Source organism: Henckelia pumila, chromosome 2 (genome assembly GCF_033568475.1).
Source record: "Henckelia pumila isolate YLH828 chromosome 2, ASM3356847v2, whole genome shotgun sequence".
Lineage (NCBI taxonomy): Eukaryota > Viridiplantae > Streptophyta > Magnoliopsida > Lamiales > Gesneriaceae > Henckelia > Henckelia pumila.
This window is the reverse complement of record NC_133121.1, coordinates 124663229-124690496: the sequence shown is the minus strand read 5'-3', so window position 1 is coordinate 124690496 and position 27268 is coordinate 124663229. Positions and strand designations below refer to the sequence as shown.

General features: G+C 34.5%; 5 protein-coding genes across 6 annotated transcripts; 2 read left to right on the top strand and 3 right to left on the bottom strand.

Moving 5' to 3' along the window:
• Positions 1-42: 42 nt before the first annotated feature.
• LOC140883059 (lysM domain-containing GPI-anchored protein 1) lies at positions 43-2849 on the bottom strand. Its single transcript, XM_073289364.1, has 5 exons — positions 1880-2849; positions 1432-1549; positions 1181-1342; positions 702-733; positions 43-547 (listed from the first exon to the last, which is right to left on the bottom strand). Exons 1-5 carry the CDS (start codon positions 2559-2561, stop codon positions 264-266), a joined length of 1278 nt encoding a protein of 425 aa, XP_073145465.1. The 5' UTR covers positions 2562-2849; the 3' UTR covers positions 43-263.
• Positions 2850-6826: 3977 nt separating this feature from the next.
• On the top strand, positions 6827-8612 carry LOC140884650 (uncharacterized). The gene is made up of 3 exons (XM_073291474.1): positions 6827-7430; positions 7943-8064; positions 8309-8612. The coding sequence occupies exons 1-3, from the start codon at positions 7074-7076 to the stop codon at positions 8457-8459; spliced, it is 630 nt and encodes a 209-aa protein (XP_073147575.1). The 5' UTR covers positions 6827-7073; the 3' UTR covers positions 8460-8612.
• A 104-nt stretch (positions 8613-8716) lies between these two features.
• Positions 8717-12938, bottom strand: LOC140883222 (UDP-galactose transporter 1-like). 2 transcript variants are annotated; one of them, XM_073289601.1, is made up of 5 exons: positions 12630-12938; positions 11483-11732; positions 11088-11295; positions 9509-9740; positions 8717-9215 (listed from the first exon to the last, which is right to left on the bottom strand). In XM_073289601.1, exons 1-5 carry the CDS (start codon positions 12738-12740, stop codon positions 8988-8990), a joined length of 1029 nt encoding a protein of 342 aa, XP_073145702.1. In that variant the 5' UTR covers positions 12741-12938; the 3' UTR covers positions 8717-8987. The 2 variants fall into 2 exon arrangements, with proteins under 2 accessions (XP_073145702.1, XP_073145703.1); XM_073289602.1 differs by having other exon boundaries at positions 11483-11671.
• Positions 12939-16398: 3460 nt separating this feature from the next.
• LOC140884668 (uncharacterized) lies at positions 16399-18280 on the bottom strand. Its single transcript, XM_073291498.1, has 2 exons — positions 17920-18280; positions 16399-16771 (listed from the first exon to the last, which is right to left on the bottom strand). Exons 1-2 carry the CDS (start codon positions 18221-18223, stop codon positions 16731-16733), a joined length of 345 nt encoding a protein of 114 aa, XP_073147599.1. The 5' UTR covers positions 18224-18280; the 3' UTR covers positions 16399-16730.
• A 3131-nt stretch (positions 18281-21411) lies between these two features.
• LOC140881660 (uncharacterized) lies at positions 21412-26788 on the top strand. Its single transcript, XM_073287139.1, has 11 exons — positions 21412-21591; positions 22345-22583; positions 23064-23097; positions 23508-23638; positions 23881-23947; positions 24390-24489; positions 25137-25300; positions 25602-25648; positions 25741-25785; positions 26039-26423; positions 26524-26788. The coding sequence occupies exons 1-10, from the start codon at positions 21519-21521 to the stop codon at positions 26420-26422; spliced, it is 1284 nt and encodes a 427-aa protein (XP_073143240.1). The 5' UTR covers positions 21412-21518; the 3' UTR covers position 26423; positions 26524-26788.
• Positions 26789-27268: the final 480 nt, after the last annotated feature.

Sequence of the window (27268 nt, the reverse complement as noted above, 5' to 3'; positions counted from 1 at the left end):
AGCCTATCAGGGGGGGGGGGGGGGGGGGTTTAATGTATCATATTGGTGGTAAACAGGGGAAATGAAAGCAAACAAACCGAACCAGCAGCAGATCGCAATTCAGTAGCACGGGCAACTTTTTATAAAGAAAACAACAGGTACGCTGCATTCAAAAAATTGAAAAACTGCAGCAATAATTGTATGCATTAAACTTACAGAGAGGACCTAGTCAAAAAACAAGCAAAACGTAGCCACAAATGTTTAGCCGTGATAAGAGTAGGAGATTACAATGGGATGGACAGTAAGAACTTGACAAAACACAATATAAGAATGATTGGGAAACAAGACAACCGATTCATTAACGAGCAAGAACTAGAAGAACCAGAGACACTTCCACTAGGTCCATTAGCAGGTGAAAATCCAAGAACGGCACCAGAAGAGGGCACAGTAGATGGTTTTGGGTTTGTACTGGGAAAACCACCAGGCTCGGATGGCGAAGGTGCTGGAGTGAATGATAAATCTGTGACGACTGTAGGTGGAGCAATAAGTGGCGGAAATTGCTGCGTTCCTGCAAGGCAAATCATGTATGGCAAAAGTAAAGGGAATGGAATTGAATAGTTAATGGTAATTGTGGAATGTGGATCATAAAAAAGTTTATGTAAAATCAAATACTGAAAACAGCGCCTAAGAAAGAAACATTGCTTCTCGTTTAACATCTTTACCTGGGCATCTAGGTTGGAGAGTTGTGGACAACCTGCATATAACATAGAAAAAACTAGGAGTCAATTATCATTTCCTTAGTAAATACAGGTTTTAATCGATCTAGCACAATGTCTGTCGTGCATAAGTTTAGACCGAATCCTTGGATGTCAAACAGCAACAACAATGTGATGAAGTTTATTTTGTTAGCATCCTCGTTTCGATAATCCATGGCTCGCACTGAATAAATGTACAACACATAACTTAGCAGAGAAAGCAAATAGTAGCATATTAAAAATCGTATTTTTAGACCTCTAGATTTCAACTTTTTCACAGGCGCTTTTAAACTCGTAATAGTCCAACAAAACATTAATTTTTTTAAGAAGAATTTTTCTCATAAGAACTTGTCCATCCAAACTCGTTCCATGACAAAAAAACACAAGGCCAGCCAAAACAACATCCTCAGTTGGGGGGACCAAGAGTAAGTTAAAAAAGTCCATACGTCGCAGATATGCTTCCATTAACATAGCCACTATAATTGCAAGAAGTCACATTGCATCCAGCACTAGATTGTTGTGCGGTAACCTTTCCCAGCATAAGATTGCTATTTCTGCATTGCATGCTCGAACAAGAAACTGCTAACGAGGCTGGTGCACAGTATAAACTGCAAGAATCCCAGAAAGGCATTAGACATTGTTCAACACAAAATCATATAGCCAGATAAGATAAACATAACCAATTTTTTGAACTCACTTGCGACTCCCTGGTCCACAGCTGCACTGCACACAATGACTAGCAGTTATAGCATAACTCCCATTTGGAACAACTAAGCCATAATCTGAAGCGTACTTGGGGAAACTAGACGCACAAGCTGCAAATATATTATGTTATAGCACAAAGTATGCCACTATGTAACAGAAGAAAATGCTATTATACTCTGGCATTCTTTGATCAAAATTGACGCGATTTCACCAATTAGCCGAGACAGTAAAGGAAAAAGAACGAATCTACATCAAAAAAAATCCCATAAATCCAAAAAGAGTGAGGTTCTTTAAATTCCCAGAAAAATAATCAATATCAGCATGCATTGGTCATTAGAATGTAGCTGAAGTCCTCTTTGACCAAGAATCTTATATCAGGCGACACAAACAGAATGAACATATATGATCAAAATGTGAAAAAAATAAAATAAAATCAGTACCAGATAATGGAATAGCAAGAATGTCACCCTCAACAATCTCCATACTTCCCAAAGCATTCACATTCATCAAATCATTCACAGTTGTCGAATACCTCCCCGCAATCCCCACCAGAGTATCCACACCTTTAACAACGTAAGACAGGTAAATCGCCGGCAAGTTGTTGTCACTGTTATCGAAACAAGTGCAAGGCAGCGGGATACTAAGCTTCGTCCCGACACTAATCACCGAAGGGTCAGACAACGAAGCGTCCGGGTTTGCCTCCTTAATCTGGTCAGCCGAGACAAGACCACCGTACACGGCGGCTGAAATGCCGGTCAGGGTATCTGAAGGGCGAGTTTTGTAGAAAATGCCGCCGGATTTCCGAATGCCGTCGATACAAGAGCAGGGGATGGGTACTTGGAGGAACAGCTGGGAGGGCAGAATGTGATTTTCGACATCAGGGTATGATATGTCGATGGAGTTCGCCAGTAGGAGCGAGATGGGGTCCACGGCGAAGAGAGACGCTACTTCGGAGACTTTGAGGTCGGTGTAGAGGGTGTACCCCACGAGCGAGCTGCAGGTGCCGGAGTTCGAACACGGCTCTATGGTGGATTTGGAGGCGGCGCGTGGGACTAACGCGCCGACGAGTACGAGGAAGATAAAAACTCCAAGAAACTTAGTGTCGAGTTCCTGAAAGGACATTTTTTTACTGGGTTTTTGGTTTTAAGTCGGAATCTGTAAGTTAGAGGCCTCTGTTTTAGCTGAAAGTCGTCTAAAATGTGGCACCGTGGATCACACTGTGTGTTCTATGAGGAGTTTGAGCGTGTGAGAAGGAGGAAGAATGGTTGAGCGAATGGGGGAAAGTAGTTTTGAAAGTGCAGAGACAGAGCAAAAAGCCAGAAACGAGACAAAGCACTCGACTTTTTCCAAACCCAAGTGTGTGTCACTGTGTGAGAGAGAGAGCAAAATGTTTTAGAGAGAGAAAGGGAGAATCTCTCATGCTTCAGACAGCGGTCAGCCTTTCTCGATTGCGGGGTCTAGCGTGAAACTGAACCGCTATCCATTTTACTAATTTGCCCTCAGGATAAGATACATATCTTTTCAAGGAAAATAAAATATTTGTTTTTGTATTCATATCTAATTAGTTTTTCTTTTTTTAAGTCATAATTTACATCATTTTCATTTTGACGAATAACAAAGATGTGTTGGTATAATGTGATTTAAAATATTTTTTGGTTTTCCAATCATACAATTGAATTATATGTGAATAAAAATGTTTTAATTGCTAATCAACTTCAATTGACAAATTGGATCAGATAAGCACAATCATAGTAGTTCAATTTTTCCTTAAACCTTCTGATTTCTTTATAGATGAAATATTACTAAAAAATGTTTTGCAAATTTGATCCATGTATTAGTTAACATTCATTCAGCGTTGTTCAAATTTATTAACCAAGTTGCGAATATGTTAACTCGTATCGGACTATAAATTAAACATGTAATTCCGATATTTTTTTAAAGAAGATTCACATTTTGACTTGCATGCATGCTCCCTCCATTAATAAATCTTTTATGCTTTGAGAAAATAATAAATCCTTCCATCGCAAGTAAATTTGAGTCTACGGTAAAGACACGGACGATATGGTCATTAAACAAGTTCTATATGGACCGTTGAACCAATTTGAAATCAAGTGGGCCCAGTTTCTGCAAAACCCTACCTGAGACAGATTTAAGGAGAATTTTGATGGACCTTAGCGTGGTAATACCAAACATATAGTAACAACTAGGCCCAATTCTTCCTCGTGCCAGAACCCAAATTAATTAAGTCATGTTAATGGGTTGGACTGGACCGAACTCAATTTAGAACTTTGCCAAGGGTAGCCTGTTTAAAGATAATTGGGCCAAACATCGACATAGACTTTTCAAAACTTACTGAATTTAGGCCCCGTTTGGTTTCAAAAGTCAGGCCAAAAAGGCATTTTTTTAAGTGCTTTTCAGTTAACAAGGTGTTTGGTTAACCAAAAAAAAGCACTTTTTTGAGTCAAAATTAGAGCTTTTTCAAAAGCTAAAAATTGCAGCTTTTAAAAGCACTTATTTTAAAAAATTTCTACAAAATCCAAATGAGCTCTTAATGTGATGCAATAATTCCCTACGGAAAACGAGATCTACTTGCCCTAAAGAATGTTCTAAATACGTAGCAGGGTCTAGAGAGTCAAAATGGGTCAGCTGGGGCGGGTCGGCCCATAACCGTCGCAACCCGCCATTAGACTATGAGGGAAGGGCCGGTCCACCTTATAGGCGAGTTGGTAAAACATTAACCCAATACACCTATTTTAAATGGCGGGACGGGTCAACCCAACGGGCCTACGTGTAATTTGATGGGTTTTGACGGGCCAATCCGCAACCCACCCCAACCCACCTACCCACCATTAGGCGGGTTGAGAAAATATCACTTCAACCCATTTATTTTGTATGATGAGACGGATCAACCTGACAGATCTAGCTCATTTTTACATTGGTCTCTTCCAAAAAAATTAAATAAATAAATACATACGTGGTTTATATATTTTTAGTGGACTTCACGATATATATATATATATATATATATATATATATATATATATATATATATATATATATGTGCGCGCATTTGGAAAAAGTTGATTGTATACGAGAACATGTAGGGAAAAAATTGGATGAATAATTATTGTAGGGCAATTTAAAGTGGTCAAGAATTTCAGCAATATTTTTATTTATATATATGGCAAGAAATTAAATTTCCAATGACATGACAGAAGGTCGCGTGGGAATATATAGATCTTCTATGTGTCCATATACACACAACCACGCAAACTTTGACCCCAACACTAACACTTGTTCATTGCGTTCAACAAACAACTTAAATTTTCCACTCAAATTAAAAAGAAAAAAAAAACAATCAAACTTAAATTTTTTAAAAATAATAACAATTGATTTTAGGTTTTTTTTTCCTACTTTGGATTCTTCGTGGTTCAGAGAAAATTATATCGCTGTGTCAAATAGTTTGTTATTTTTTCAAGATAACTGGTTGTGTAACATATTTTTTTATGGAAAAAAACCTCACAATTATAATAAAAAAAATTCAATTAATGAACAATTATCATGCTTGTACTTAATATTTGATGATATTAGTACTTGTGATGAGAAAATAAAACCGCTTGGATGGAGTTTTTTTTTTCATAATGTTAACCATTAGAAATATCTTCATAAAAGTATATTTTCAGAGATTATTCGGTGTAATGCATTTTTATTATTTTATAATAGTTGAAAAGCTTATAAAAACTGATGGTGTAAGGACACCATTTTTTCTTTCGATTTTACACTTTTTTTATAATTAATTTTCTATTTTATATTTTTTTAATATTTTATTCATCTCTTCTATTTCACGTATCAAAAAAACTACTCCACGTTTTCTTCTACTCAACGCATGGTTTTTCTTCTCAAAATTCCCACCAAATAAGTTTGTAAATATGGTTCTCTCAATCTATATACGATTATATTACACATGTATCGCATCTGCTTCCATGGCTAGTTTAAATTCAAACGAGCATCAAATTAGCACAAGTCACTGCTTGATTCAACCATTTATTTATTTATATTTTTTCTGTAATTTTTATTAAGTATATATTTATTTTGGAGTGGTGATCTGAATAAGTAAAGAGAGGGGCAAAATCGTAAATATCCAAGGAGGAATCTCGGCGTATTAAACGGGAGCAATAATTTGGGTGTACGAAATATTTCAGACTGGGGAAAACATTAAAAGCTCAATTCACGAGGGACCATTCTGACATTTCTTATTTAAAATCAATAAAATTAAATTGTTTCTCTCTTTAGTCGATGCATCCCTTTCCCTTTCATCCCTTTATTTTCTTCTGTTTTATGAATCATGATTGCTCCTGATTTCAAAACTTTCTACTTTCACCGCTCTATAATTACATTTTTACCCCTCCCAATAATTTTTGCTTTAATTTCACATTGTTGAGTTTTGTCATTATCATTAGACTTTTTCTTAGATGTTCAAGTCTTAGCCATCATTTTGACTTGTAATTTGTTATTGGAACATAATCCTTCATGTGAAATGGGACAATGCTTGCCACTGTGTATCAAGCCAGCAGGGCAGAGTGAAGAAAAGATTTGTGACAGTGAAATGATGGATTGATGGTACAGTGAAGGCATCAGCTGTCTCCTCTCCTCATTATTTTCTGTATAACATTTTTTTATATTCATTCATCAAACTAACAATGCCAAAATAAGACAGTGATTCCCGTGAATAAAAACACCTTTTACCTGTCCATACAAATGATTCACCTTTGGACTTGTACGCTTATTGTGTTTGGGAAACACATTTTGTTTTATTTGTTAGCGATAATTTCTAATATAGATTCCAAAATTCATCTTTGAAATGTAACTTTGGGGTGAGACATATTGTGTTTCAACTTGTAATTCACAAATATCATATCCAGATATAAAATCATTATTAAGATAATGGTTGAGAAATCTCGAAGAATCAATGTTATGTCGAGAGTATTTTCGATAAGTATGTATAAAATGTTCATACGAACATCTTAATGTCAAATAAAAAATACTAATACACACACATTTTTTATTTTGGAGCGAGATATCAGCACGCATCTATTAAAAAAAAACCAAAAAAAATACCAAATGGATAAATCTTGATACATTCATTATCTAATCGTAATCCCATAGTGAGTACTGATGTAATCGATGTATAAATGTGATTAGAATACGAGAAACCAGATGCCTACACATACATATGATGACACATTATTCATGGTTTTCACTAATCTCGATGTATCTGACACATTTATTTATGTCTCATTTCGTTAATTGTCTAAATATAATACAATAATGATTATCAAAAAACTAATAAATTGTGTGAAATAAATAAATAATCATGCTATGGATGGTGAAACTATTTGACCAAACTGCATCAGCATCATCACCAAAATCTCCAGGGGAGGCTATAATTGGCCACCCCCTTTTGTCCTTTCTCCCAAAACACACACGCATACTGTGACAATCTTCTTGATTATAATCCAAAGATGTACATGCTATGCTAGTACATTCATGTACATGCATCAGTGCTGCTAACTAGCTAGTCTAACTCTAACACTGGTGGAGTAGAGACAATCCAAGAACAGAAGCATACAAAAAATGCCTAGTTCAGATTCGTTTCTGAGGCAACTAAGCAGCAAAGAAGGATGGAAATCGACTTCCAGAAGATGGGTTGGCGGCGGAGGATGGGGATCTAGTTTGAAGCAAATGGAAGGGATGAGCAATGTGTGTTATGGGGGTGAGACGGGGTTCTTTGTGATGAAGAAAAGAGTGATGGTTTTGGTGGATCAGTCTTCGTATTCTAAGCATGCAATGATGTGGGCTCTCACTCATGTTGCTAACAAGGGTGATATACTCACTCTTCTTAATATTGTGCCTTCTTCGGAATCCGACAAATCTGAGTCTCATTTCCTTGTTAGCACTCTTGGGTCGCTCTGTAAGGCTTGTAAGCCTGAGGTGAGTTTATGTTCTTTGGTTGTTTGGAGACTTTTGATTGAAAAAAACTAACAGATTTGAGTACTGTGATTGTTGAATCTTGTGCTTATCCTGCATTTGTTACTGTTTGTGCTTATGCCCCCCAAAAATTTACTTGCCGAGTGTCTTCTTTGTTTCCACGGGAATCATATGCTTAGGTAGTGTTTGGGAGAGTCAGAATTTTATTTTGGCCTTGAAATGCATACAGTAAAACCTTGTATATGGACCCCAAGTACAGATTTTTTTTCTCAAATTCTGTTCGACTATGTGCTGCAATCGTTCTATTTCTGATTTTGTTTTTCTTTTTGCTTTAATCAATGAATGGCTACATGTTCACCATCTTTCTAGTAAAAAAAGAGAACAAAGTCATCGTTTCAACCTACAAGTCCCAGTTTTCTATGGATATTTTTTTTCTGTTTTAACTAAAACAAAGTGCTGTGGGCATTAAAAGTAAAGTTCGTTACATTTTCTAACTTTTTTCGAGAGGGTTTCAGGTTGAAGTAGAAGCGCTGGTGATCCAAGGACCAAAGCTAGGCACAGTGATGAGCCAAGTCAAGAAACTGGAGGTGTCTGTTCTTATCTTAGGTCAAAAGAGGCCTTCATCCTTACTCTATTGGTCAGTAGATTACTTCGCATATGCCCACTTAACTTTAGTACAAATGGTTCTATCTATGGTGAGCCAAGCTCCAAATGTAATGGTTCATGTGCCTAGTTCGTGATTAAAACTTTTGAATGTGTTAAATGACAAATATCTTGTAAGCCCGTGAAAAATAAATTGCACAAAAGTAGTCTAGTCCTTAGTTAATCTTACAATCTCCACTCAATTGTTACTTATGTAAAAAATTTTGGAATTGGGCCAGCCTGTGTTTGAAAAGCAGCACAGAGGAATTTGTGGAACAATGCATCAATACCCTGGAATGCTTGACCATTGGGGTGAGGAAACAGAGCGGAGGAGTGGGCGGGTACCTTATCAGCACAAGATGGCACAAAAATTTCTGGCTTTTGGCTTAGATTTAATATTGGTTTAAATATATTATGGAGAATAAGATGTAACATAGAGATATTTCTGTACAATATTTGCATTGGTATGTATTAAACTCCGCGTGACATTGATTTGTGACTTGTTATTCAATATATATATATATGCTACCACCTAGTTATATATATTGAATAGATCTTGTGCGTTCATATGTTTGAAAAATAATAATTAAAACGATTATATATTTGCTTCTTGTCTTTAAATGAATGCCCTTTTGATGCTATCGAAGTACTATGTTAAACAGTGCCAAGACTTGATTAATGTGACTAAGGACTAAAAAGCAGTGTAGTGTGATCGGTGGTTCACACATGCGAGATTAACAAATGTAGTGAATCTGGCATTAACCTAATGATATAAGAATAAAAAGAAAGCTACAAGAAGATAAGCCGAGGGAAAAAAAAAAGTGAATCTGTCCAGATTTTTGATTCAACTGTACTGAATTTTTTTTCTTTCTACACAGTATACCCTCCACTTCCTCTCCAGCATAACTCAAGTTCGACTCAAACTTTATCATCTAATTTCTCATTAACTAATGGAATCAACTCTGTTATACCTCTTGGAGTCCGAGGCGTCCTAGGTGTACGAGGGGTTCCAGGTGTTTGTGAATGGCTGTGCCTAATGCACCCGTAGAAGGTACATCCAACGAGTGTTATAGCACATCCAACTGCATTCATCACCGAAATTGGGTTTCGGAATATCAGCCATGAGCACGTAACGGCCACCGCCACCTTGAGATGAACAAAGTAACAAGATTTCAAATTTCAATTCAGATACCAATATTGGATGATAATGTTGCCAAATCATATCCAGTGAACTTCGTTACGCCTTGGTGGTTATGGGAAAACTTGGAAGGTATTAGATAGAAATTTGTAGTCCCGCTCGTTATACTTATAAGAATTTAAACTTGTCAGCACTAGCTCGTTATACTTATAAGAATTTAAACTTGTCAGCACTAGAAAAGCACGGGAAATAAACATATAAAAAATATATCCTGTAAATCTCAAGAATGAGAGGCTCGTACCTTGAGATTTCCAGCAACATTGAAGGTCACGGCGGTTGTGGAGTGAATTACATAAAAAATCGAGAAGTTGAGGCAAAAAGCCAACACTCCAGACCCGAAAATGATGACGAGGGATGACAAAAGCGAGGGACATGTATGAATCCATTCAACAACTCCTGATCCTTCGAGCAGCAAAGCTGGTATGCCCAAGATCATAGTTGCAAAAGGTGCCATGTAGTATACAGTGTTTATGCTGAAGCCAGCAAAAAACTCTCAATACACAAGCTACTATAATGGAAACAAATTTAACGTGATTCTGTGACACTAATTGGCCTCAATCAAGACTACAATCTTCAACAGTTACTTAGCTATACAACTACATGATTTTTTAGATGAATCAAAGTAAAAGAACTACTTCACAAAACACATTTGTTTCCAGTGAAATGCATAAATTTATAAGGTATTTGAAATTTCATTTTAAGCAAATGTTCTTGCTTCATTTTTTTCCTTGAATAACAAGCTGAAAGCATAAAAAATTTGATCAAAACATGAACACTGGAGACAGACAACTGATCCTCAAGAATGCTATCAGAGAAAACTTCCAGAAATAACAACACTGAAAATATTTAACATTTTCTTTCTAGCTTGTCCCGAGCCTGAATCAACTTTGTATGTTTTGCATACTCTAGTAAATGTATTTGTCTGAGAGTCGTTTTTGCATAATGTCAATGAACAGTACTGTGTGCTTCCTGAAGCCGAAGTGAAAAATACTGGCCAAAGACCCATGGCCGGTGACTACAAAACTTCATTTGAAATATACTGAAAAAGTATCTTTCACCCGGGGTATAATACCAGAATGAACACGAATATATCAAAACTTCCATTATGAGAACACTCAATAAAAGTCCTTGGCTAAAAGCGGGGAACAGATTGATATGTGGTTCAAATTTCAAATTGGCGTGAGTAACAGCATATTATCAAAACAAGAGAGATCACAAGATATCGATTTCTCATACAAGGTAAACACAAAGATGTGTAAAAACACGAACTAATTCATAGAGAGAAAGGAGATATTTGATCACATTAGGTCAATGAATGAGTGGGGTTGATTAAAAAAATCCAAAGATGAATATGGTAGCCTACTACAGTTATTCCATTAACTAGTAAGTTTGATTGCCAAGTAATTACTTAAAAAAAAGTCATGCATGGGAACACAAAAGTGGAATTGAATGCACTCTATAAACCAAATGAATCACTGATATGAAGAGAGGTGCATGAATGTTGATTGGAAATGTTAATTTTTTTGGTAAAACCAAATATATTTATTGGTTTTCATCCTGTGACGATAAAGAAAATCAAAACAGATAGTTTCGACTCAGTTTAGCACCAAGTGAAAAAGAAAACAATTTTAAAAAGATTTATTTCTACTCTCACTGTCTGTAGTCGTTGAAGTTATCAATTGGACCACTCCTAGTTTTAGGGAGGTTGATAAATAACAATCAAGCTAGGAAGGAGATGCGTGAAAGAATGATGCTAGATATATAAGAAACTAAGAAAGCAATCTGTTAGAGGAAGAATAAGATTACGAAAAAGTAAATACCTATCAAATTTGTATCCGTGCAACAAAGACTCGGCAAGAATGGTTTTTGTAGAGGTAGCAAGGCAACCAAATAAAGCAGCGAAAAACCCCAGAAGGTTAAAACTCAGCTCGGTCATAGAAGTGACTAAAATTCCTCCAACAATTGGAACCAAAGAAGCCCAAATTCTCCAGTCAAAATATTTTTTCCAGACAAGCCACTGCAAGATAACTGTTTTAAAGGCATTATACATATAAGTCTTTACTGACATAACAAAGAGAAAGCCGAGATTATTTACGAAATAGAGACAATGATATCAAAATCAAAATGATTAAATACAGTGATAAATTTAGAGGTTATTATGCATCAAATCATCATTATTTCATATTGCCTAACATCGGCAGCAATAAAAACTCACCAGTTGTTGCAGGGGTGAAAGACTTGATGGTTTGCATGAAAGAAACCGGAATATAACGCAGGCTAACATTTCCCAAAACTATGTTGATACAAAATATAAATGACATGGGAAAAATCCTCCTCCAGCGATCTTCAGGGTCAACCAGAATGAGTGGCTTCAGTTTTAGCACTTTAATTACCAGGTATGCACCTATTGCCGAAGATATAAAGTGAATACATGACACTGATAATGGAAATTTAAAATCCAGTTTCTGTCGAGGCAAAGAAAATGGAAGATCTGGTCAGCAATAATAATCATCACATTCACATTCAAGACCAATATAACAGCGAAAAATCAGCAGTATCTTAATAACCAAAAAACAATTACACCATCATTTATACTTATTATTTGAAATTGTCGTAGTGGAACATTAACCTAAAATAAATAGATCATGAAACCACATGGAAGTATGGCTGAATGATCATTAAGTTGGACATCCACGCAAGGCAAAACTTCACTTTTAAAACATTCATTTGAGCTCTTAAGTAAATGCTCCAGGCATGATTGTGTGACTTTCTCCAATCTATTGGCTACGACAATTCAACTTGAAACCAATGATCACATTTAACTTTCAAGAAGCAAAAGGAACAAGAGAAAACCACGCTAGCGGGGATAAAAGTCGAACATAACAAAACCATTGTATAGCAATAAGCTCAAAAACCATAAATGAGCAAAAATCCACATCCCACTTCGAAAATCGAGAATAAACAGATACAACGTCACAACAGAGAGTCAGAGACCAGCCTGTTCTACGTATTTACACATGTGCGTAAAGAGAAGAAAATGCGAAGGCCATTCCCAACACACGGTTTACAAAATCATCCCTCGAATTGCAAGGACGAATCAAGAAACAATTACAAGATTCCACTGCCACAAAAATTGTAAAACAGAACCACATTAACATAGTCAAAATTTCGAAAACAAAGAATCAACTACATAAACAATTAAAACACACACCAAAACAAAACAAAAAACAAAAAAACTACCCATAAAGAAATGAAACTTCAAATTTAGCAGAGTACAGAAAATTTGAAAACGATTCCTCTAAAAATTCACGCTATTTTTTTGTTGTTGTCGTATGAAAGCCGCGGACTAAACAAACACCCACCTGAAAGATCCATTTGTTGACAATAATAACGGTGACATTGAAACCCCACCACTGGAGAATAGCTAAGACGGATCGAATTGCACTCCACTGAAACAGCATATTCCCCTGCATGATTGGTTTCACCACCTCAGATCAGAAAACGTATGAGCGAACAATCTTTGCCCATAAGATTGAACCAAGAGAAGGATCACACATATATAATAGAGAAACCCACATGAAATTCAATGGAGCTTAAAATGGGTGTGTGAAGAATGGAGGCGCAAGTAAGGTTAGAGCTGTGCCATTACTCGTTAGGCTGGCTGAGGTGTTTTGTTCCGGGAAAAATGAGGAATATGCTTTCATTTTTTATTTTTTTGCAATATATATATTTGTTCATCAAAGTCATTTCAAATATTTCGTTTTAATTTTGAATGCAAAGAATTTAATACTTCAAACAATTATGTAATTTAATTTATAGTATGTATCTGGTCGCGTATATTATGAATGTATATCCGTAAGAAGGGTCAACTTTATATTTTTGACATGAAAATAATATTTTTCATTGCTTGTGTCAAATAAGACAGCTCTAATGAAAGTTTTTGGCTATGATTAGTAATTTAGTATACTATAATGTAATAAGGTAAGAATTGAATCAAATTTGGAATGTAATAAAAATAGAAATGAAATGGTCAATAATGCTAAATGTACAATAAATATTGTGTACAACGATCTATTTTATTCAAATAATTGGTACCATAAAAATAAAACAAGAATGAAAGTGAAATTATTTTAATTATCGAAAAATCTCTGAACTAAAATTTAAAATAATAACGATTAAAAATGTTATTATTATTAAATAATTAAATTTATAGATATTAAGATTTCGTTTGGACATGTACTTTAAATTTTTTTTAGTATTTTACAAGTGAAAAAAAAAAATTAAATTATGTGTTTGGATAAATATTTTTGTAAAAATTTTTTTAAAATATTTTTAAAAAAATGTTCTCCAAGTATAGCTTTTAAAAAAACGATGGAGATATGTTTTTAGATGCTTTTATAATGAAAGGCAGTGGTGAAACTCAAAGCACATTACTTTTAAAATGTTAAAATAGTTTTATAGAATGATTGTACAAATACATTTATTCTTAAAATAATTTTTAAAATATTTTATAATTTAAAAAAAAACACTTTTATAAAATTGTTTTATAAATACTTATCCAAACGAGATGATAATACTATATTAGTTATATACAATTACCATTATCATAAAATTAATATAACTATTAATCTTAATTTTATTATTATTAGTATTTTATTTCTACAATAATTTTCTTTCAATAAAATATTATAATAATAATTGTTTAAAAATTATTTATTTTATTATTATTTTTTATTATTGTTACGTGATTATTATTTTAATTATTATATTATTATCATTATTCAATTATCATTATTTTTATATTTATAAATGATAGTGATTTGTGTGATAATATTATTATTTTCATGATTATTGATTTAGTATTTAATTTTTTTTAATAATAATAAAATTATTATTAGTATTATTAAGATATATATTTGTATTTGTTAAGCTAATTAGGAATTTTTTTTTTATAAATATAAAAGGGTTGGGAGTTAAAATGATCATTCTCATTCAAAATGGATAGAATGAACAGTCTCATTTCAATGTCATACCAAACATTGGTGTAATTAAGAAGATGTGAATGTTCATTCTATTCATATTTCGTTCTCATTTGCAAAACATGTTCATGTTCAATTTCATGACAAAGGGTGTTTTGTTGTGTGTATCCATACTAATTGTTTAGGTAATTAAACCCAATTTTATTACTCGTGATGCAACAAATCAGCACTCTTAGATTTGACTTAATTTTTTAATTTTTTTTCGTTCTTGTTTTTTACCTCGATTTTCTATAATTGTTCATGCATATTTTTTTTAATCCATGCACAATTTGAGGACAAATTTATAATTTTAACGTGAAAAAAATTTTGTCCTTCATTTTTCTTGTTTCTATATCACTTATATGTAGTACATGCAAATAGATTAAGAGAAAATATCAAATAAATATTATTTTTAGTAATTAATTTATATATTTTATAATATATTAGTTTATATTAATTAATAATTTATATTATCATCATCATAATAATTTAGTCATCTTAAATAAATAAAGTTTGATAATGCAGAAACTTTGTTCATCATTCTTTTTTATAGTAGAAATAAAAAATAGATAAAAAACAAATTTGTGACAATAATAAAATTTGATAATGCAAAAATTTTGCTCACTATTTATATTTTTACAGTAAAAAATTATTATTATATAAAATCATTTTATTGTGAGAATGAATCAACATTTAAAAAAAAAATCCAGAATTCGATTTAATTGTAATAAACATCTCTCTCAGTTCAAAAATAAAAAATAAAACGCTATGACTTGTATCCGATATTATAAATGAAAGAAAAATTAGGTTCCGATTTGTACATGTACTAGAAAAATATTTTTTAAAACGTATTATTCAAGTATAGTTTTTAAAAACACTTGAGGATGTGTTTTAAATATTTTAGAATGAAACTATGAAAGAGAAATATGAACAACATTACTTTTGAAATGTTAAAAAATTTTATAAAATAGTTTTTCGAACACATATTTATTTTTAAAACAACTAAAATATTTTATAATTTTTTTTTAAAAAATAATTTTATAAAAACTTTATATCCAAACAAAATTTGTTCATTGTTCTAATGTATTGATAGTTCGTCGTTCCAAGTGCGCTTGCAATAAATGCTTCAAATTCAACTAACTTCCTTCATTCTCGGGGTACTCTCCTTTGTTCACTCTCGAAGTAATTCCTTTTTAAAGTTCGAGTGATTTTGTACTATCTCAGTATTTTCCATGGGATCGTGTTTTCGAAAGATAACTTGTTATTTATTCTATCCACATTATTGACTGGGTCCAAATGACAATAATAATATAAGGAAAATTTACAATAGCTGGAAAACTTGCAGTGTCAATTCGATAAAGGTCGAAAATGGGTAAAATATGGGACAAGGCATGTGAACAGAGAGATCACAAAATAAAGGGTTCACTTTAATTGAAAGAGAAGCTACGCAAGATAAATATAATTCGCATGCATGTGCCATTTACCATTTGATAGTAGGTTTTATTACTAAGTCAACTACAACAACAATAATAATAAAAAGAAATATGATTCGATTCAAATAAGATAGGATTTGCAACCTCTAATAAATCTGGTTGTGAATTCTTATTTTGTAATAAAACATATCCCTTCAAATTCTAATTATTTCCACTCAACATTTTATGGTTTTGTTCAAATCTACATGACTCGTACCCAATAGGCCAATACTCACGGACATTAAAAACTGCGGCCTAACTATTTTTCCACGCCTATTTCAGATGTGCATTTCAACGAAAACAATTACTATGCTATATTCGTATTAAGATCAAAGTTGAAGCCTTGTCTGCCCAAACCTATTGTCGTCCTTAGTGTCGATAGTTGACTATTGATAGATACACATCTATGATAATCGATGCTCCTCGTCTCTGGTTGTTGATTGATTCGGCTAGAAAAAGATAATGAGTTATTGCAGTTTAGTAAGTAACATGCGCAATGTGTTTGTTCATCGTATCAAAACATATCACTCCGTACATTATATTCTTTTAGTGATTCATATGATGACCAAATTGCATATTTTCTTGAATTTCAGCTTATATCATAAACTGTAAGTACCTGATAATATAAAAGAGGCCTAATATGAACTGAAGCTATTTCCAGATTTTTTTCAGTTAATTACTCGAGCTACAGGTATTTCCTAGCAACAAAAGGAAGTGAGACAAATTAGCAGCACAAAAATCTCAACTTTCATGAGTCATCAAGGGACTCGAGGAATCTCAAGTGCAATTGCAGCGGCGTGTGGGGTTGACATTTTTCAACTCTACTAGTAAAATTTCTCTATGGTGAAGCCACTCTTTGCCTCAGGTCATTAAGATAAACTTCACACATTCAAGAATATCAGCGGCACCCTTATGTTTCTTCTACCAAAAACTAAAACCCCTTCTGGAGCATTGCAAAGTACCACCACACCTTTCAGACCATAATCGCCTTTCCGCCTTGATTATCACCTCCAGCTGCATGTGAAAGAGAGGGTAAAACCTCTACGATGGTTTCCAAACTATAATCTATGCAATATTACACTCAAACAATGCCAACCAGCTGAGAAATAAATATACTGTTTTCAAAGCACAAATTGAGAAACAACGAATCCTAAAGTAGATTTTGGCCAGGCTATATGATTGTAAGGTGCATCTTGCACAGTCTATCAGAGATAGCAACAGGCTAAAAGATTATCAATAAAAAGCATACCTGGCTTTAATTTCAGGCAGCAAATAACGTGAATCTAAACCTTGTTATAAAGGTTTTCATGCATGAAATAAAAATCTGCTCCATTTCTTGTGTGAAACTTAAAGGTACCAATTTAATAACAGAGATTCATCATTCTCACGAGTTATCTAATCTACATCCCAGTGGCTGGCCTAAAAACAAGAATTTGAAGGTTTTTATTTTCATAGATTTCATTATGCGCAGAATGAGAAAGCACCACGTTATTGCTACACATAAACACACTTCAAATGAAGTAAGAGTTGCCCACAAATTGAACCACAAATATCATAGCTCAAAGAGCCAACTATAATAGCTTCCGTAAGCTAACAATTTGTTTGAGCCAAGATCCTCTTTCCTTCTAATTCATTTCTTAAATTTGACATCCGGAAACAGAATTTCTTCAGTCACTAACGTTGCAACTTGCAACTAAGTTCAAGAAGAGATTTCAAGTAATGGACAAAGTCTTGAAAACATTCTGGGTTTCACATGAAACACCAAATGTAAGCAATAGTTGTGGACTTGGCACTTATACTGCGAAGCAAAGGGGTGTGCTAGTTCATCAAATGATAAAGGTTACATTTTCAAAACCTACGCATCAAATTTCGAAGGCATTTATTTGAAACATAGCCCAACCGTCCGCCTCAATAAAAACTCATCAGCTGTGGCCACAGCAAAATACCTAAGCAATTATCAATGAATATAAAGGACTGTGATCTTGCATCTCTAATCCAAATTACCAAATATAAACACATAATAATAACCCAAAACCTTAATGCGTGAGGCACAACCACAGCAACACACGACCTACCAATGACAGGGCATTGCCACTGGCGATATCTAATCCTACGGCAAGTGGCAGACCATGGAGAAACGATCAAAAGGCACAGTAAAGTACCAGAAACCGCGGGTGAGCTGGGGGTGACCTCTCCGTAAATGGCTTTGAGAGTTGACAGAGGGACGGGGGCTTTTTGGGGATCTGCTTCGGCCTCCGCGTATAGCAGCTGCTTCCAGTCCCAAATGGTCTTCTTTATGACCTTGTTTGTTTCGAAAAGAGCGGCCTTCTCCGCTTCCAGCGCCTCCACCGACCGCTGCTGCGCCACCGACCTCATGCCCAGGACTCCGAGAACGCCGGCTAAGAGCGTGTTTAACACGGCGTTGCTGTTGGCTGCTCGGTTCAACGCGCTCGTGATTTGCTCCATCTTCGATTGTTCGGTTTGCTGCAACTTTGTTCCTGTTAAGGGGCGTTTGGGAGGCGAAGAAACAAGACCGTCCAAGAGAAAAAAATAAAAAATAAAAAATAAAAAATAAAAAAGAAAGGCAAGAACGAAAAAATTCATACCTACATCCATAGGGAAATTTTAAAATTTTGATATATATAAAAAATCCATATTGATACATAAAAATAATACAAAAAAATTTTATATACCAAAAAATGTCTATATATCGAACAAATTTCGATATGGTATCTCAAAAATTCAATATTTTAGGTTCGGTATGTCAACCCTAAGCAAGAGTCCTCAATTTTTTTAAATAATAATATGTACATCCAATTATTCAATCATTAATGTTTTTTATTTTATAATATAATAATTATATCTATTGATATTTTTAACGCAAAAAATAAAATAAAATTGTGATGTTGTCTCCCGGTTCAATATGCCCAAACTCCAAAGTATTATTTTTCATTAAAAATATGGACCAGGTCGACTTATCTCACGAATATAAGTTATATAACCAACTCACAAGCAATCTACTCTTTTTTTTACGATATGAATAAAATCTTTGTTGCTTCCAACAGTGACCTCTTTTATTGCGAAGAAGACTATATCATTACACCAATAATTAATATACATACAATTATATACATTTTTAAAATATATATATATATATTATCCTTTTACATATCTATCATAGTATCTAAATTTTGGTAAAAATTTATTTAATAAAAACTTAACATGAGTAAAGCTTACGATAGAGTTGAATGGAGCTATCTTGAAAAAGTAATGGAGAAAATGGAGTTTGCTACTTCTTGGATTTAAAATATCATGGCATGTGTGAGGTCAGTAACTTATTTTTTTGCATTAAATGGTGATATCGTAGGAAATATAATTCCTAACATAGGAATACGCCAAAGAGATTCTCTATAACCTTATCTGTTTGTTCTATGTGTCCAATGATTATCATCTCTATTGACCTCATATTAAAATAGCAAACGCATCTCAAGGGTTAAAATAGCGGCGTCTAGGCGTGTAGCCCTTCGATTTCACACCTGTTCTTTGCAGATGATAGTTTGGTGTTTTTTAAGGTTACAATTGAAGAATGTGTTGGGATTCGACAATGTCTGGCGATATATGAAAAGGCTTCGGGTCAATTAATTAACTTTGATAAATCCTCCCTCTTTTTTAGTCCCAACACATAGTTGGAGGTTGTAAACAAAATCAAATCAATTCTTATCATTCTAGTGTCATAAAGGCATGACATATATTTAGGCCTGCCAACGTTTTCACTCAGGAATAAGAAATTATAATTTAGATATCTTATTGAGAGAGTGATCAAGCGAATCCAAGGATGGGGTAACAAATATTTCTCATCAAGAGGTAAAGAGACTTTGATCAAATTGATATTACAGTCGATAGTCGATACCTACTTATGCAATGCCTTGTTTTCACATCCCGAAGTTAGTGGTTGAAGCAATAGAAAATGCATGTTCGAATTTTTGGTGGGGAATGAATGAGGGTGGGAAAAGGCTACACTGGAAAAACTGAAAAATATATGTGTATTTCGAAGTGCATGGGAGGAATGAGTTTCGTCAACTAGAACCTTTTAACAAGGCAGTGTTAGCTAAACAAATCTGGAGAATTTTAGAAAATCCGAGATCATTTGTAGCTCGTGTTCTTAAAGCTAGATACTTTAGATATCAAGATATCATGGATGCTTCGCTTGGAAGTAACCCATCCTATTTCTGGCGATCACTAATGTGAGGCAGATAATTGATAAGATCATGAATACGCTGGAGATTTGGGAATGGGGAGAAAATTAAGACATTCCGAGATTCTTGGTTACCTACAGCAGAGTTCTTATCGAACAAAGCAAATTTGGAGCAAACCTTAAGAATGTCAATTCGCTTTTGCATGAGGGGTGCTGGAATGAACCGTTATTGAATTCTATCTTTCCATCATATATTGTTCAAGAAATTATGGAGATTCCGATCCCTTTTTCAGCGATAGAGGATTCCAGATATTGGTGCACGGGTTCTAAAGAAAAATATTCGATGAGAGAAGGGTACAAAGTAGCAGTTGGCTTCTACGATTCTCCGAAGCATTGTTCGGGGAAGACATTACAATCCTGGTGGAAATTTATATGGATATTTTCAATCCCACCAAAAGTAAGAATTTTTCTTTGGCGAGCATCACATAACATTGTTCCAACTAGAGTAAATTTGATGGGCCATCATGTTCCATTAACAGGTACTTGCCAATTATGTCACCACAACTATGATTCTACAAGCCATGCGCTACTTTGGTGTGCAAAAGTCAAGTCTTGCTGGTCAGGTACAATCTTTAAACCATATCTTAAGCAAATTAGTAATATGAAAATATTTGATGTTTTTGCTATGGATGAAAAAAGTATTAAACATAGAAGAATTTTAGAAGTTTGTGATGAGATAATGAGCAGTTTGGAATGAGAGGATGCCAGCTACACATTCTAAAAGTGATATTTTTGAGAAATTGGAGTGAGACACACTTGAGAGATTTTTAGTATGCTAAGGAAGCTTTGAAAATTGGTCACGACAATATGAGAACTGATTGCTCAAACACATGCTTTGAGTTACTGACCAGCTCAATTCGACTTGAGGTAGATGCAACCGTAAATGAAGTCAAAGGTGAGAAATTGTGAAGGAAATATTGTTATAGCTTTTGGGAGGCATACCGCAAAACCACAATCAGTTATTTTTGAAGAATTATTAGCTAGTGAAGGACGTTTGTTCGGATTCTCTACTGACAGTGCAAACAGTCATCAACCCAGACGAGGATGTTAACTACAATGGTGCAATTGCTACATATATAAAAAATATCTAATGCGCCGGAGTAATTTAAAAATAATGCATATTCGAAGACGTGATAATATAATGACACATAAAATTGTTTTTTTTACTATTTCCTCCCCGGATCCTTTTGTTTGGTTTAATGAAAACTTTCTTACCTGGTTGATAAATCTTGTAATGAATAATGTTAATTAATATAATAAAATTACAAGTATTACCTTAAAAAAAAGTTTAAATTTTTCAACATGACAATTATAAATAATAACAATAATAATAATAATAATAAATAATAAATTAAATAAAGAAGGTAAAAGAAAACAGAGAGACGAAGGACAGATGGCACAGCCAAACATTCCCTTATTCGAAGACACTGTAGTTCCTTCCCCTTCCCCACTCGTATCCTCTTCCTTGTCGCTTGACTTGAGTGCGAACCGTCGGACGCCGCCCTTATGACGAATCTAACGACAGATTCCCCTCTCTCTCGCCGCATCGCCGCCTCTTTCCTCCGATTCCTCCACTCCGGTACGCACTCTACCAACTCAAATAGTGGTATTCCTGTACGCGTGTGTAGCTGTGGTCGGTTTGATTTCGATTAGGAAGTTCCTAAGTTCGTAGAAGCTAATTTTATTTCGGTTAGGAAACGAAATATAGCCAGTCTGGTATTTTTTAGTCTCGATTCTGAATTATGCACCTAACTTGTTTGCTTTCTGCATTCAATGTAGGGTAAATGTTTCATGATCTCGTTATTTTTTTCAGTTATATATATGTATGTGTCATGTGTGAGTATCTTCATTTGGTTCGAGTTTTAATTAGAAAGTCCTCGAATTTGTGGACATTTCATTCGGTGTAATCAGAAATGATGCATGATATGTCGGGATTTTCTAGCTTTCAGTCCTGATAGTTCGCTTGTCTTGTTTCAGTATTACATCATTAGTATAGAGGACAAACGAATTATTACTATCTTTAAGTAATATACTGAAGTTTTATTTTCTTTTTCTATTTTTGGGATTGACTTTGTTTTACACCTTCGAGGGTTAATAACTTTTAATCGACAGTACATTTCAAATCAAGTGTTCAAAAAGCATGTCAAACTTGGTTTATATCATTGTCACACGTTTCTAATTTAATTTTAATTAAAAATTTTATGCAGTGTTGGTTTTTTTTTCTTTTGGGTTGGGGGGAGAGAGTTTATGCAATAAATATGAAGTTGAGTTGGTAATGATATAGGATGGGCACAACGGTAGTAATTTATTTATTTATTTAATATAAATGCAGTCGAACCTTCACCCGGAGTTGACAGTGAATCTCTTGAAGTTGCAAGGGATTGTTTAGCCGAGGTTTTTAAGATTGATTCGTCTACACTATGCAACCAACCAAATTGTGATTCATTAATAGACATTTTCAGCTCTCGAGAAGCAATTGCAGATTGTGAAACTGATAGTGCAGGAATTTCCAATGGTGCATCTACGTCCTCAGCCAAGAATTCTGATGTTTTGGAGGCTTTGCTATCATTGGTCTTTTTTCACTCTTCTACGTTGTACTATTAAGTGTTATATCAGTTTTCATTGGATTGTCACTAATTTAAATGTGTCCTAGTTAAGAGTTTTTTGATTTTTTTGTAGAACTACAAAGCAAGTATAATTTATTGATCATTAAAATGATTTCATATGGAACACCGGGGAGATATATGCTTTCCTTTTGGCTATACGACATATGGGTTAATATGTTGGCCTGTAGAAAACTGTTTTGTTTTCCTTGTTTGAGAAAATGTTTTTTCCTTAGAATCCCAATGCTAGCAGCGGAGAATTGAAAGTGTATGCATGATTTTCGTTCTCTCTTATAGCTTTGGTTATTTTACTTTTCTCTCTTTCCATTATTCATCTAATCATTTTTGTGGATACGGCGTGTGGGGCGAGGTTAAGGATGTTTTTGATATATATTCCTGGCAGTTTGCTATTTTTCTTTCACTAAACTCTATTTTCTTGCTCTATTAGGGTCAGGAAACAACAAGAGAACAATATTCAAATGGTGAGAGCATATATATTCCTGTATTTTTCTTAAAATAGTTTTTACGATATACGGAACATTATAGGAAAATCCTGTTCTTGTCATCACGACATTATTGCATGACCTGAAGACCAGCTTACTATGTGCAGTGATACTCACGATTCTTATTTGAATTAGCTTTGCTTTGTAAGTGCCTTGTATCCGAGGCTTCTAGGAAAGAGACAATTTGGAGTAGGAATTACAGTATTTTCATTCTTTTCCGCCCAATGAGAGTTTCTTTTTGTTCTTTTTCTGCGTGTGTGTCTTTGCTGGGATCTGCTGGAGGTGCACTTTGATAAGACAAAATAGCCTTTAATAGCTACTAATTGTTACATATAATATATTTTGTAAATCTTTTTGTTTGCTGAATACAAGTTTTTTGTATTTGGCAGGGAAGGATGAACTTTTTGGGCAATTTTTTGGTGCTCTTGAAAAGATCCATTATTTCAACAGGATGCCCGATGGAAACGATGATCAAGTGCAGCTAGATAGAGCAACCCTTGTATTTCATAATGCAGTGGAGGTATAATGAGCTTTGTCATGGTCGAATTAAGCTCTGTTTAATAGCAATTTTTGCCTCATTTTGATAAATGGCATATATAACATTCTATTGGAGATACCTAATTTTTCCATTTAGATTTGTTCATGAAACTCAGAAATGTATATTTGTGGTTTTTTAAAGATTATTGTCATTATTCTTGATGGCTAGAGTTGCATTAAGCTCCTTTATATGCCTCTTGATGAAGTTGTAATTATGGGTATCAGGAAATGCAAAGAGCCGGGTGTCAAACATTTGATCAAAAAAGCTTGGCAGAGACCTTAAAATCACAAGGTGCTTCATCTTGCAATGTCTTTATCCAAACTTATACTTCTCATTACTCTTTTTGTTTCCTACTTTTTCTCTTACTTGAAGTGCTATTATCATCTTGGTAGCATGAGCTTCGTAGATGATGGTTTGAAGTATCATGAATTTTTTTTAGGCATTTGGACTATTGAAACATTTGATCGCAAGTTGTAAAAGAAAATACATACAACATGTTGATGATGCATCTGTGTTTCTCTTGATATTTCTTTTTTATGTTTCATTTTCCCTCCGTGATTGTGGTATTGCTGATAAAAGATTACAATATGATGGTGGACTTGTGTTGTGTGATTGATTCCCGAGTGTTTTGTGTACTTTACCGTGTTAATTTAATTTTTCCGACTTTTTTTTTTCTCTCTTTGATTGTTTGTTAATGCATATTTAATTTAAATGCTTCATTTTTGTATTGTAGGTAACAAAGCTATGCAGTCTAAGCTTTACAAAGAGGCAATTGAGCTGTATACTTTTGCTGTTGCGTTATGTGCAGACAACGCTGTTTATTTTTGCAACAGGTCTGCAACATATTAACGCGAACTTGTTTGGTTTGTCACTTATATTACATATCTCTATTTTCCTGGAATGCCTTTCTAAAACTGGGTTCTAGGATGTCCTAAAATGCTACTTTATAATCTACCAGGACTATTCGTCAAACTGATGATCAACAATTTACATAAACGTTGGTTTAGAAGCCAACATAATGTGGCTATAACCTCAAGGAATGTAGATTTCAGAATTGACCTGTGGGGCATAATGGAGTTCTGTTATTTTTTGCCACTCACTGAACTCTCATGACACCCTTTAAAAGGATATCCAATTTTCACTCAGTCAGAGTACATCATTAAATGGTTTTTTAATTACTGTTTCCCTTCAATCTTCATTGTCACTTTAAAAATTTGATCATTGTATTTAAAATTTTAAATGTTTTATTTATTCTTTTCTTTTTGTTTCTTTTGTTTCTCCTCTTCCAATGGTTGAGGAGTTCTGTTCCGCTGTTGCAATTTAGGTCCAGTTTTAGTTTTTGGAATTTCGATTTCATTTTTCCTTCTCCCAAGCTAATATTTCCACGTGACTTTACAGCATCACATTTTAGGCTTGTTTTTTTTTTCTTTACTCCATGTGTCCGTTCATGATTGAACTGCATTGATCTTAAAAATCTCAGGGCAGCTGCATATACCCAGATTTATCGCTACGCTGAAGCAGTTCAGGATTGTCTGAAATCTATAGAGATCAATCCAAACTATAGCAAGGCATATAGTCGTTTGGGGTTTGCTTATTATGCTCAAGGGAAGTACAGGGATGCAATTGACAAAGGATTTAGGAAAGGTTGGGGTTTTATTTCATTGTACAAACATTAATCCTGTTCATGTATGAAAATAGCAACTATTCAGGATAGTGTTTACTCATTTGTCTTGTCTTGCCCGCCATGTGCTGTGGTGTGCTGTGGATTTTAAGTTGTGGATTGCTTCAGAACGAGCACATGGAACAGAGTTATTATCTAATATTTCACCTTGTTTTCTTATGTTTGATTGACATTCTCATATTCTTGCCACTACTGTTGAAACTTGAGATTCTTGTAATTTGTGGAAAATTGACCACTCTGATATAGATATCTTTTTCATGGCAGCACTGCAACTTGATCCTACTAATAATGCGGTGACAGAAAATATCAGGGTTAGTTGATGAATCTTACTGGTAACAGAAACTACTATTTTGTGTGGTCATTCGATGCTTGCTCTTGATTTTGTTCTCTTTTTAATTTTTAGGTCGCTGAACAGAAATTGAAAGAAGAGCAGCAAAGATCCTATCAGGTATTAGTTTAGTTCCCATGCCACACGCTTTACTTAAAAGTTACCTTTTATCTCATGTGAAAATAAAAGAGAATACTAGTATTTAAACGTCAAATACTGACATACCAAAGCGAACATCCATCGTCAGGAATTTCGAAGTTTATGAATTGTCATCGATGATCAGGTGTACGATGAATATTTCATTTTAGAACTAGATTGGAATTTTTTTAAAGTTATTAATGAATATAGTTCTGTTTCAATTACCTCAACGCAGAATTCAGCCTCCACCAGTCACGGAGAATCAAGCCAACAATCTGAAGGTGAATCTGGATCAAGAAGTCGTTTTGCAGGACCGCCACCATTTCCATCCATGCCATTCAACATCGACGCTCTTCCGACCGATTTCGCTGGCATGCTAAGAAACATGTCTGCCTACGGAAATCCAGGACAAATCTTTGAAAACCGACCTGCGGGACAAAGTGACACCGGTGCACATGCTGAGCCAGAGATAAGAATAGGTGGGAACATTAATCTCAATGCTAACGAACTACCTGAAGAGGTCTCAGGGGCATTTAGATCTATGATGGGAATGTTTTCAGGAACACCGCCTCAAGGTAATCAGCAAAATGACTTCCATGGAAGACCACCATCAAGCTGAGGTACAAAATGCAGGATGAATATTCTATACTGTCACATCGATTTTCTCCCTTTTGTTGTGGAGGTGTTGTGTTTACCTAGTACTATATGGGTTTCTTGTAGATTTAAGGACCATGATGAGCATTTTTATGTCATATGTTACCTGGCTTTGTCTTTTAATGCTGGAGACGCGGACGGATTAAATCGAGGAAATTTTTTTAGCCAGCCCAAATCGAAAAAATGAAGTATTTTGGCTCGAGTTTGAATTTGTATTTTTGACTCTTTGTTTCAAGCCTATTTTCAAGTTCTATCGAGCAGTGATTCAAATTTGAATCCAGATTGTAAACTTGCATAATTTTACGTTAAATTATGAAAAATTACAAAAAGAAGCCGTGGTAAATGTAACTTTTAAATTAGGACTTGGAAGGTTTATATGTATATGCGTATTCGCATAAATAATTATATGATAAGCATCAAGTGAAATAACACCTTCGCATGGGATATGGTTGCTTAGTCCGGAGTGATTCAGGCGCGGTCATTGCTGCTATTCATGGATGCATCCGAGGTTCATTCTCTCCAAAGTATGCTGAAGCTTTGTCCGTTCAAGAAGCTTTAAGCTGGCTCAAAGACCTACATCTTTCAAACATTATAATTGAGTCAGATGCTCAGCTCATCGTTAATGCCCTGAAGAATTCTAGAGCTGATGTTTCGAGTTTGAGTCTAATCATAGATGACTGTAAATCTATTGCAGCGCAACTTTCATGTTGCTTTTTTGATTTTTTTACGTAGATCAGCGAATTATGCGGCTTATAGTCTAGCTAGGGCGGTTGGTTCAATGTCTGATCGTGAAGGTCGAGTAGTTCCTTCG

Coding starts and splice junctions, on each gene's coding strand:
- LOC140883059 (XM_073289364.1), bottom strand. CDS start 2,561: ATGTCCTTTCAGGAACTCGACACTAAGTTTCTTGGAGTTTTTATCTTC. Junction 1,550..1,879: donor TCTTGCTATTCCATTATCTG/GTACTGATTTTA, acceptor ATATATTTGCAG/CTTGTGCGTCTAGTTTCCCC. Junction 548..701: donor TCTCCAACCTAGATGCCCAG/GTAAAGATGTTA, acceptor TTTGCCTTGCAG/GAACGCAGCAATTTCCGCCA.
- LOC140884650 (XM_073291474.1), top strand. CDS start 7,074: ATGCCTAGTTCAGATTCGTTTCTGAGGCAACTAAGCAGCAAAGAAGGA. Junction 7,431..7,942: donor GTAAGGCTTGTAAGCCTGAG/GTGAGTTTATGT, acceptor AGAGGGTTTCAG/GTTGAAGTAGAAGCGCTGGT. Junction 8,065..8,308: donor CCTTCATCCTTACTCTATTG/GTCAGTAGATTA, acceptor GAATTGGGCCAG/CCTGTGTTTGAAAAGCAGCA.
- LOC140883222 (XM_073289601.1), bottom strand. CDS start 12,740: ATGCAGGGGAATATGCTGTTTCAGTGGAGTGCAATTCGATCCGTCTTA. Junction 11,296..11,482: donor TTTCACCCCTGCAACAACTG/GTGAGTTTTTAT, acceptor CCTTTAAAACAG/TTATCTTGCAGTGGCTTGTC. Junction 9,216..9,508: donor ATGTTGCTGGAAATCTCAAG/GTACGAGCCTCT, acceptor GTTCATCTCAAG/GTGGCGGTGGCCGTTACGTG.
- LOC140884668 (XM_073291498.1), bottom strand. CDS start 18,223: ATGGAGCAAATCACGAGCGCGTTGAACCGAGCAGCCAACAGCAACGCC. Junction 16,772..17,919: donor CAGCTCACCCGCGGTTTCTG/GTACTTTACTGT, acceptor TTTCACATGCAG/CTGGAGGTGATAATCAAGGC.
- LOC140881660 (XM_073287139.1), top strand. CDS start 21,519: ATGACGAATCTAACGACAGATTCCCCTCTCTCTCGCCGCATCGCCGCC. Junction 23,639..23,880: donor TATTTCATAATGCAGTGGAG/GTATAATGAGCT, acceptor TATGGGTATCAG/GAAATGCAAAGAGCCGGGTG. Junction 25,786..26,038: donor AGCAGCAAAGATCCTATCAG/GTATTAGTTTAG, acceptor ACCTCAACGCAG/AATTCAGCCTCCACCAGTCA.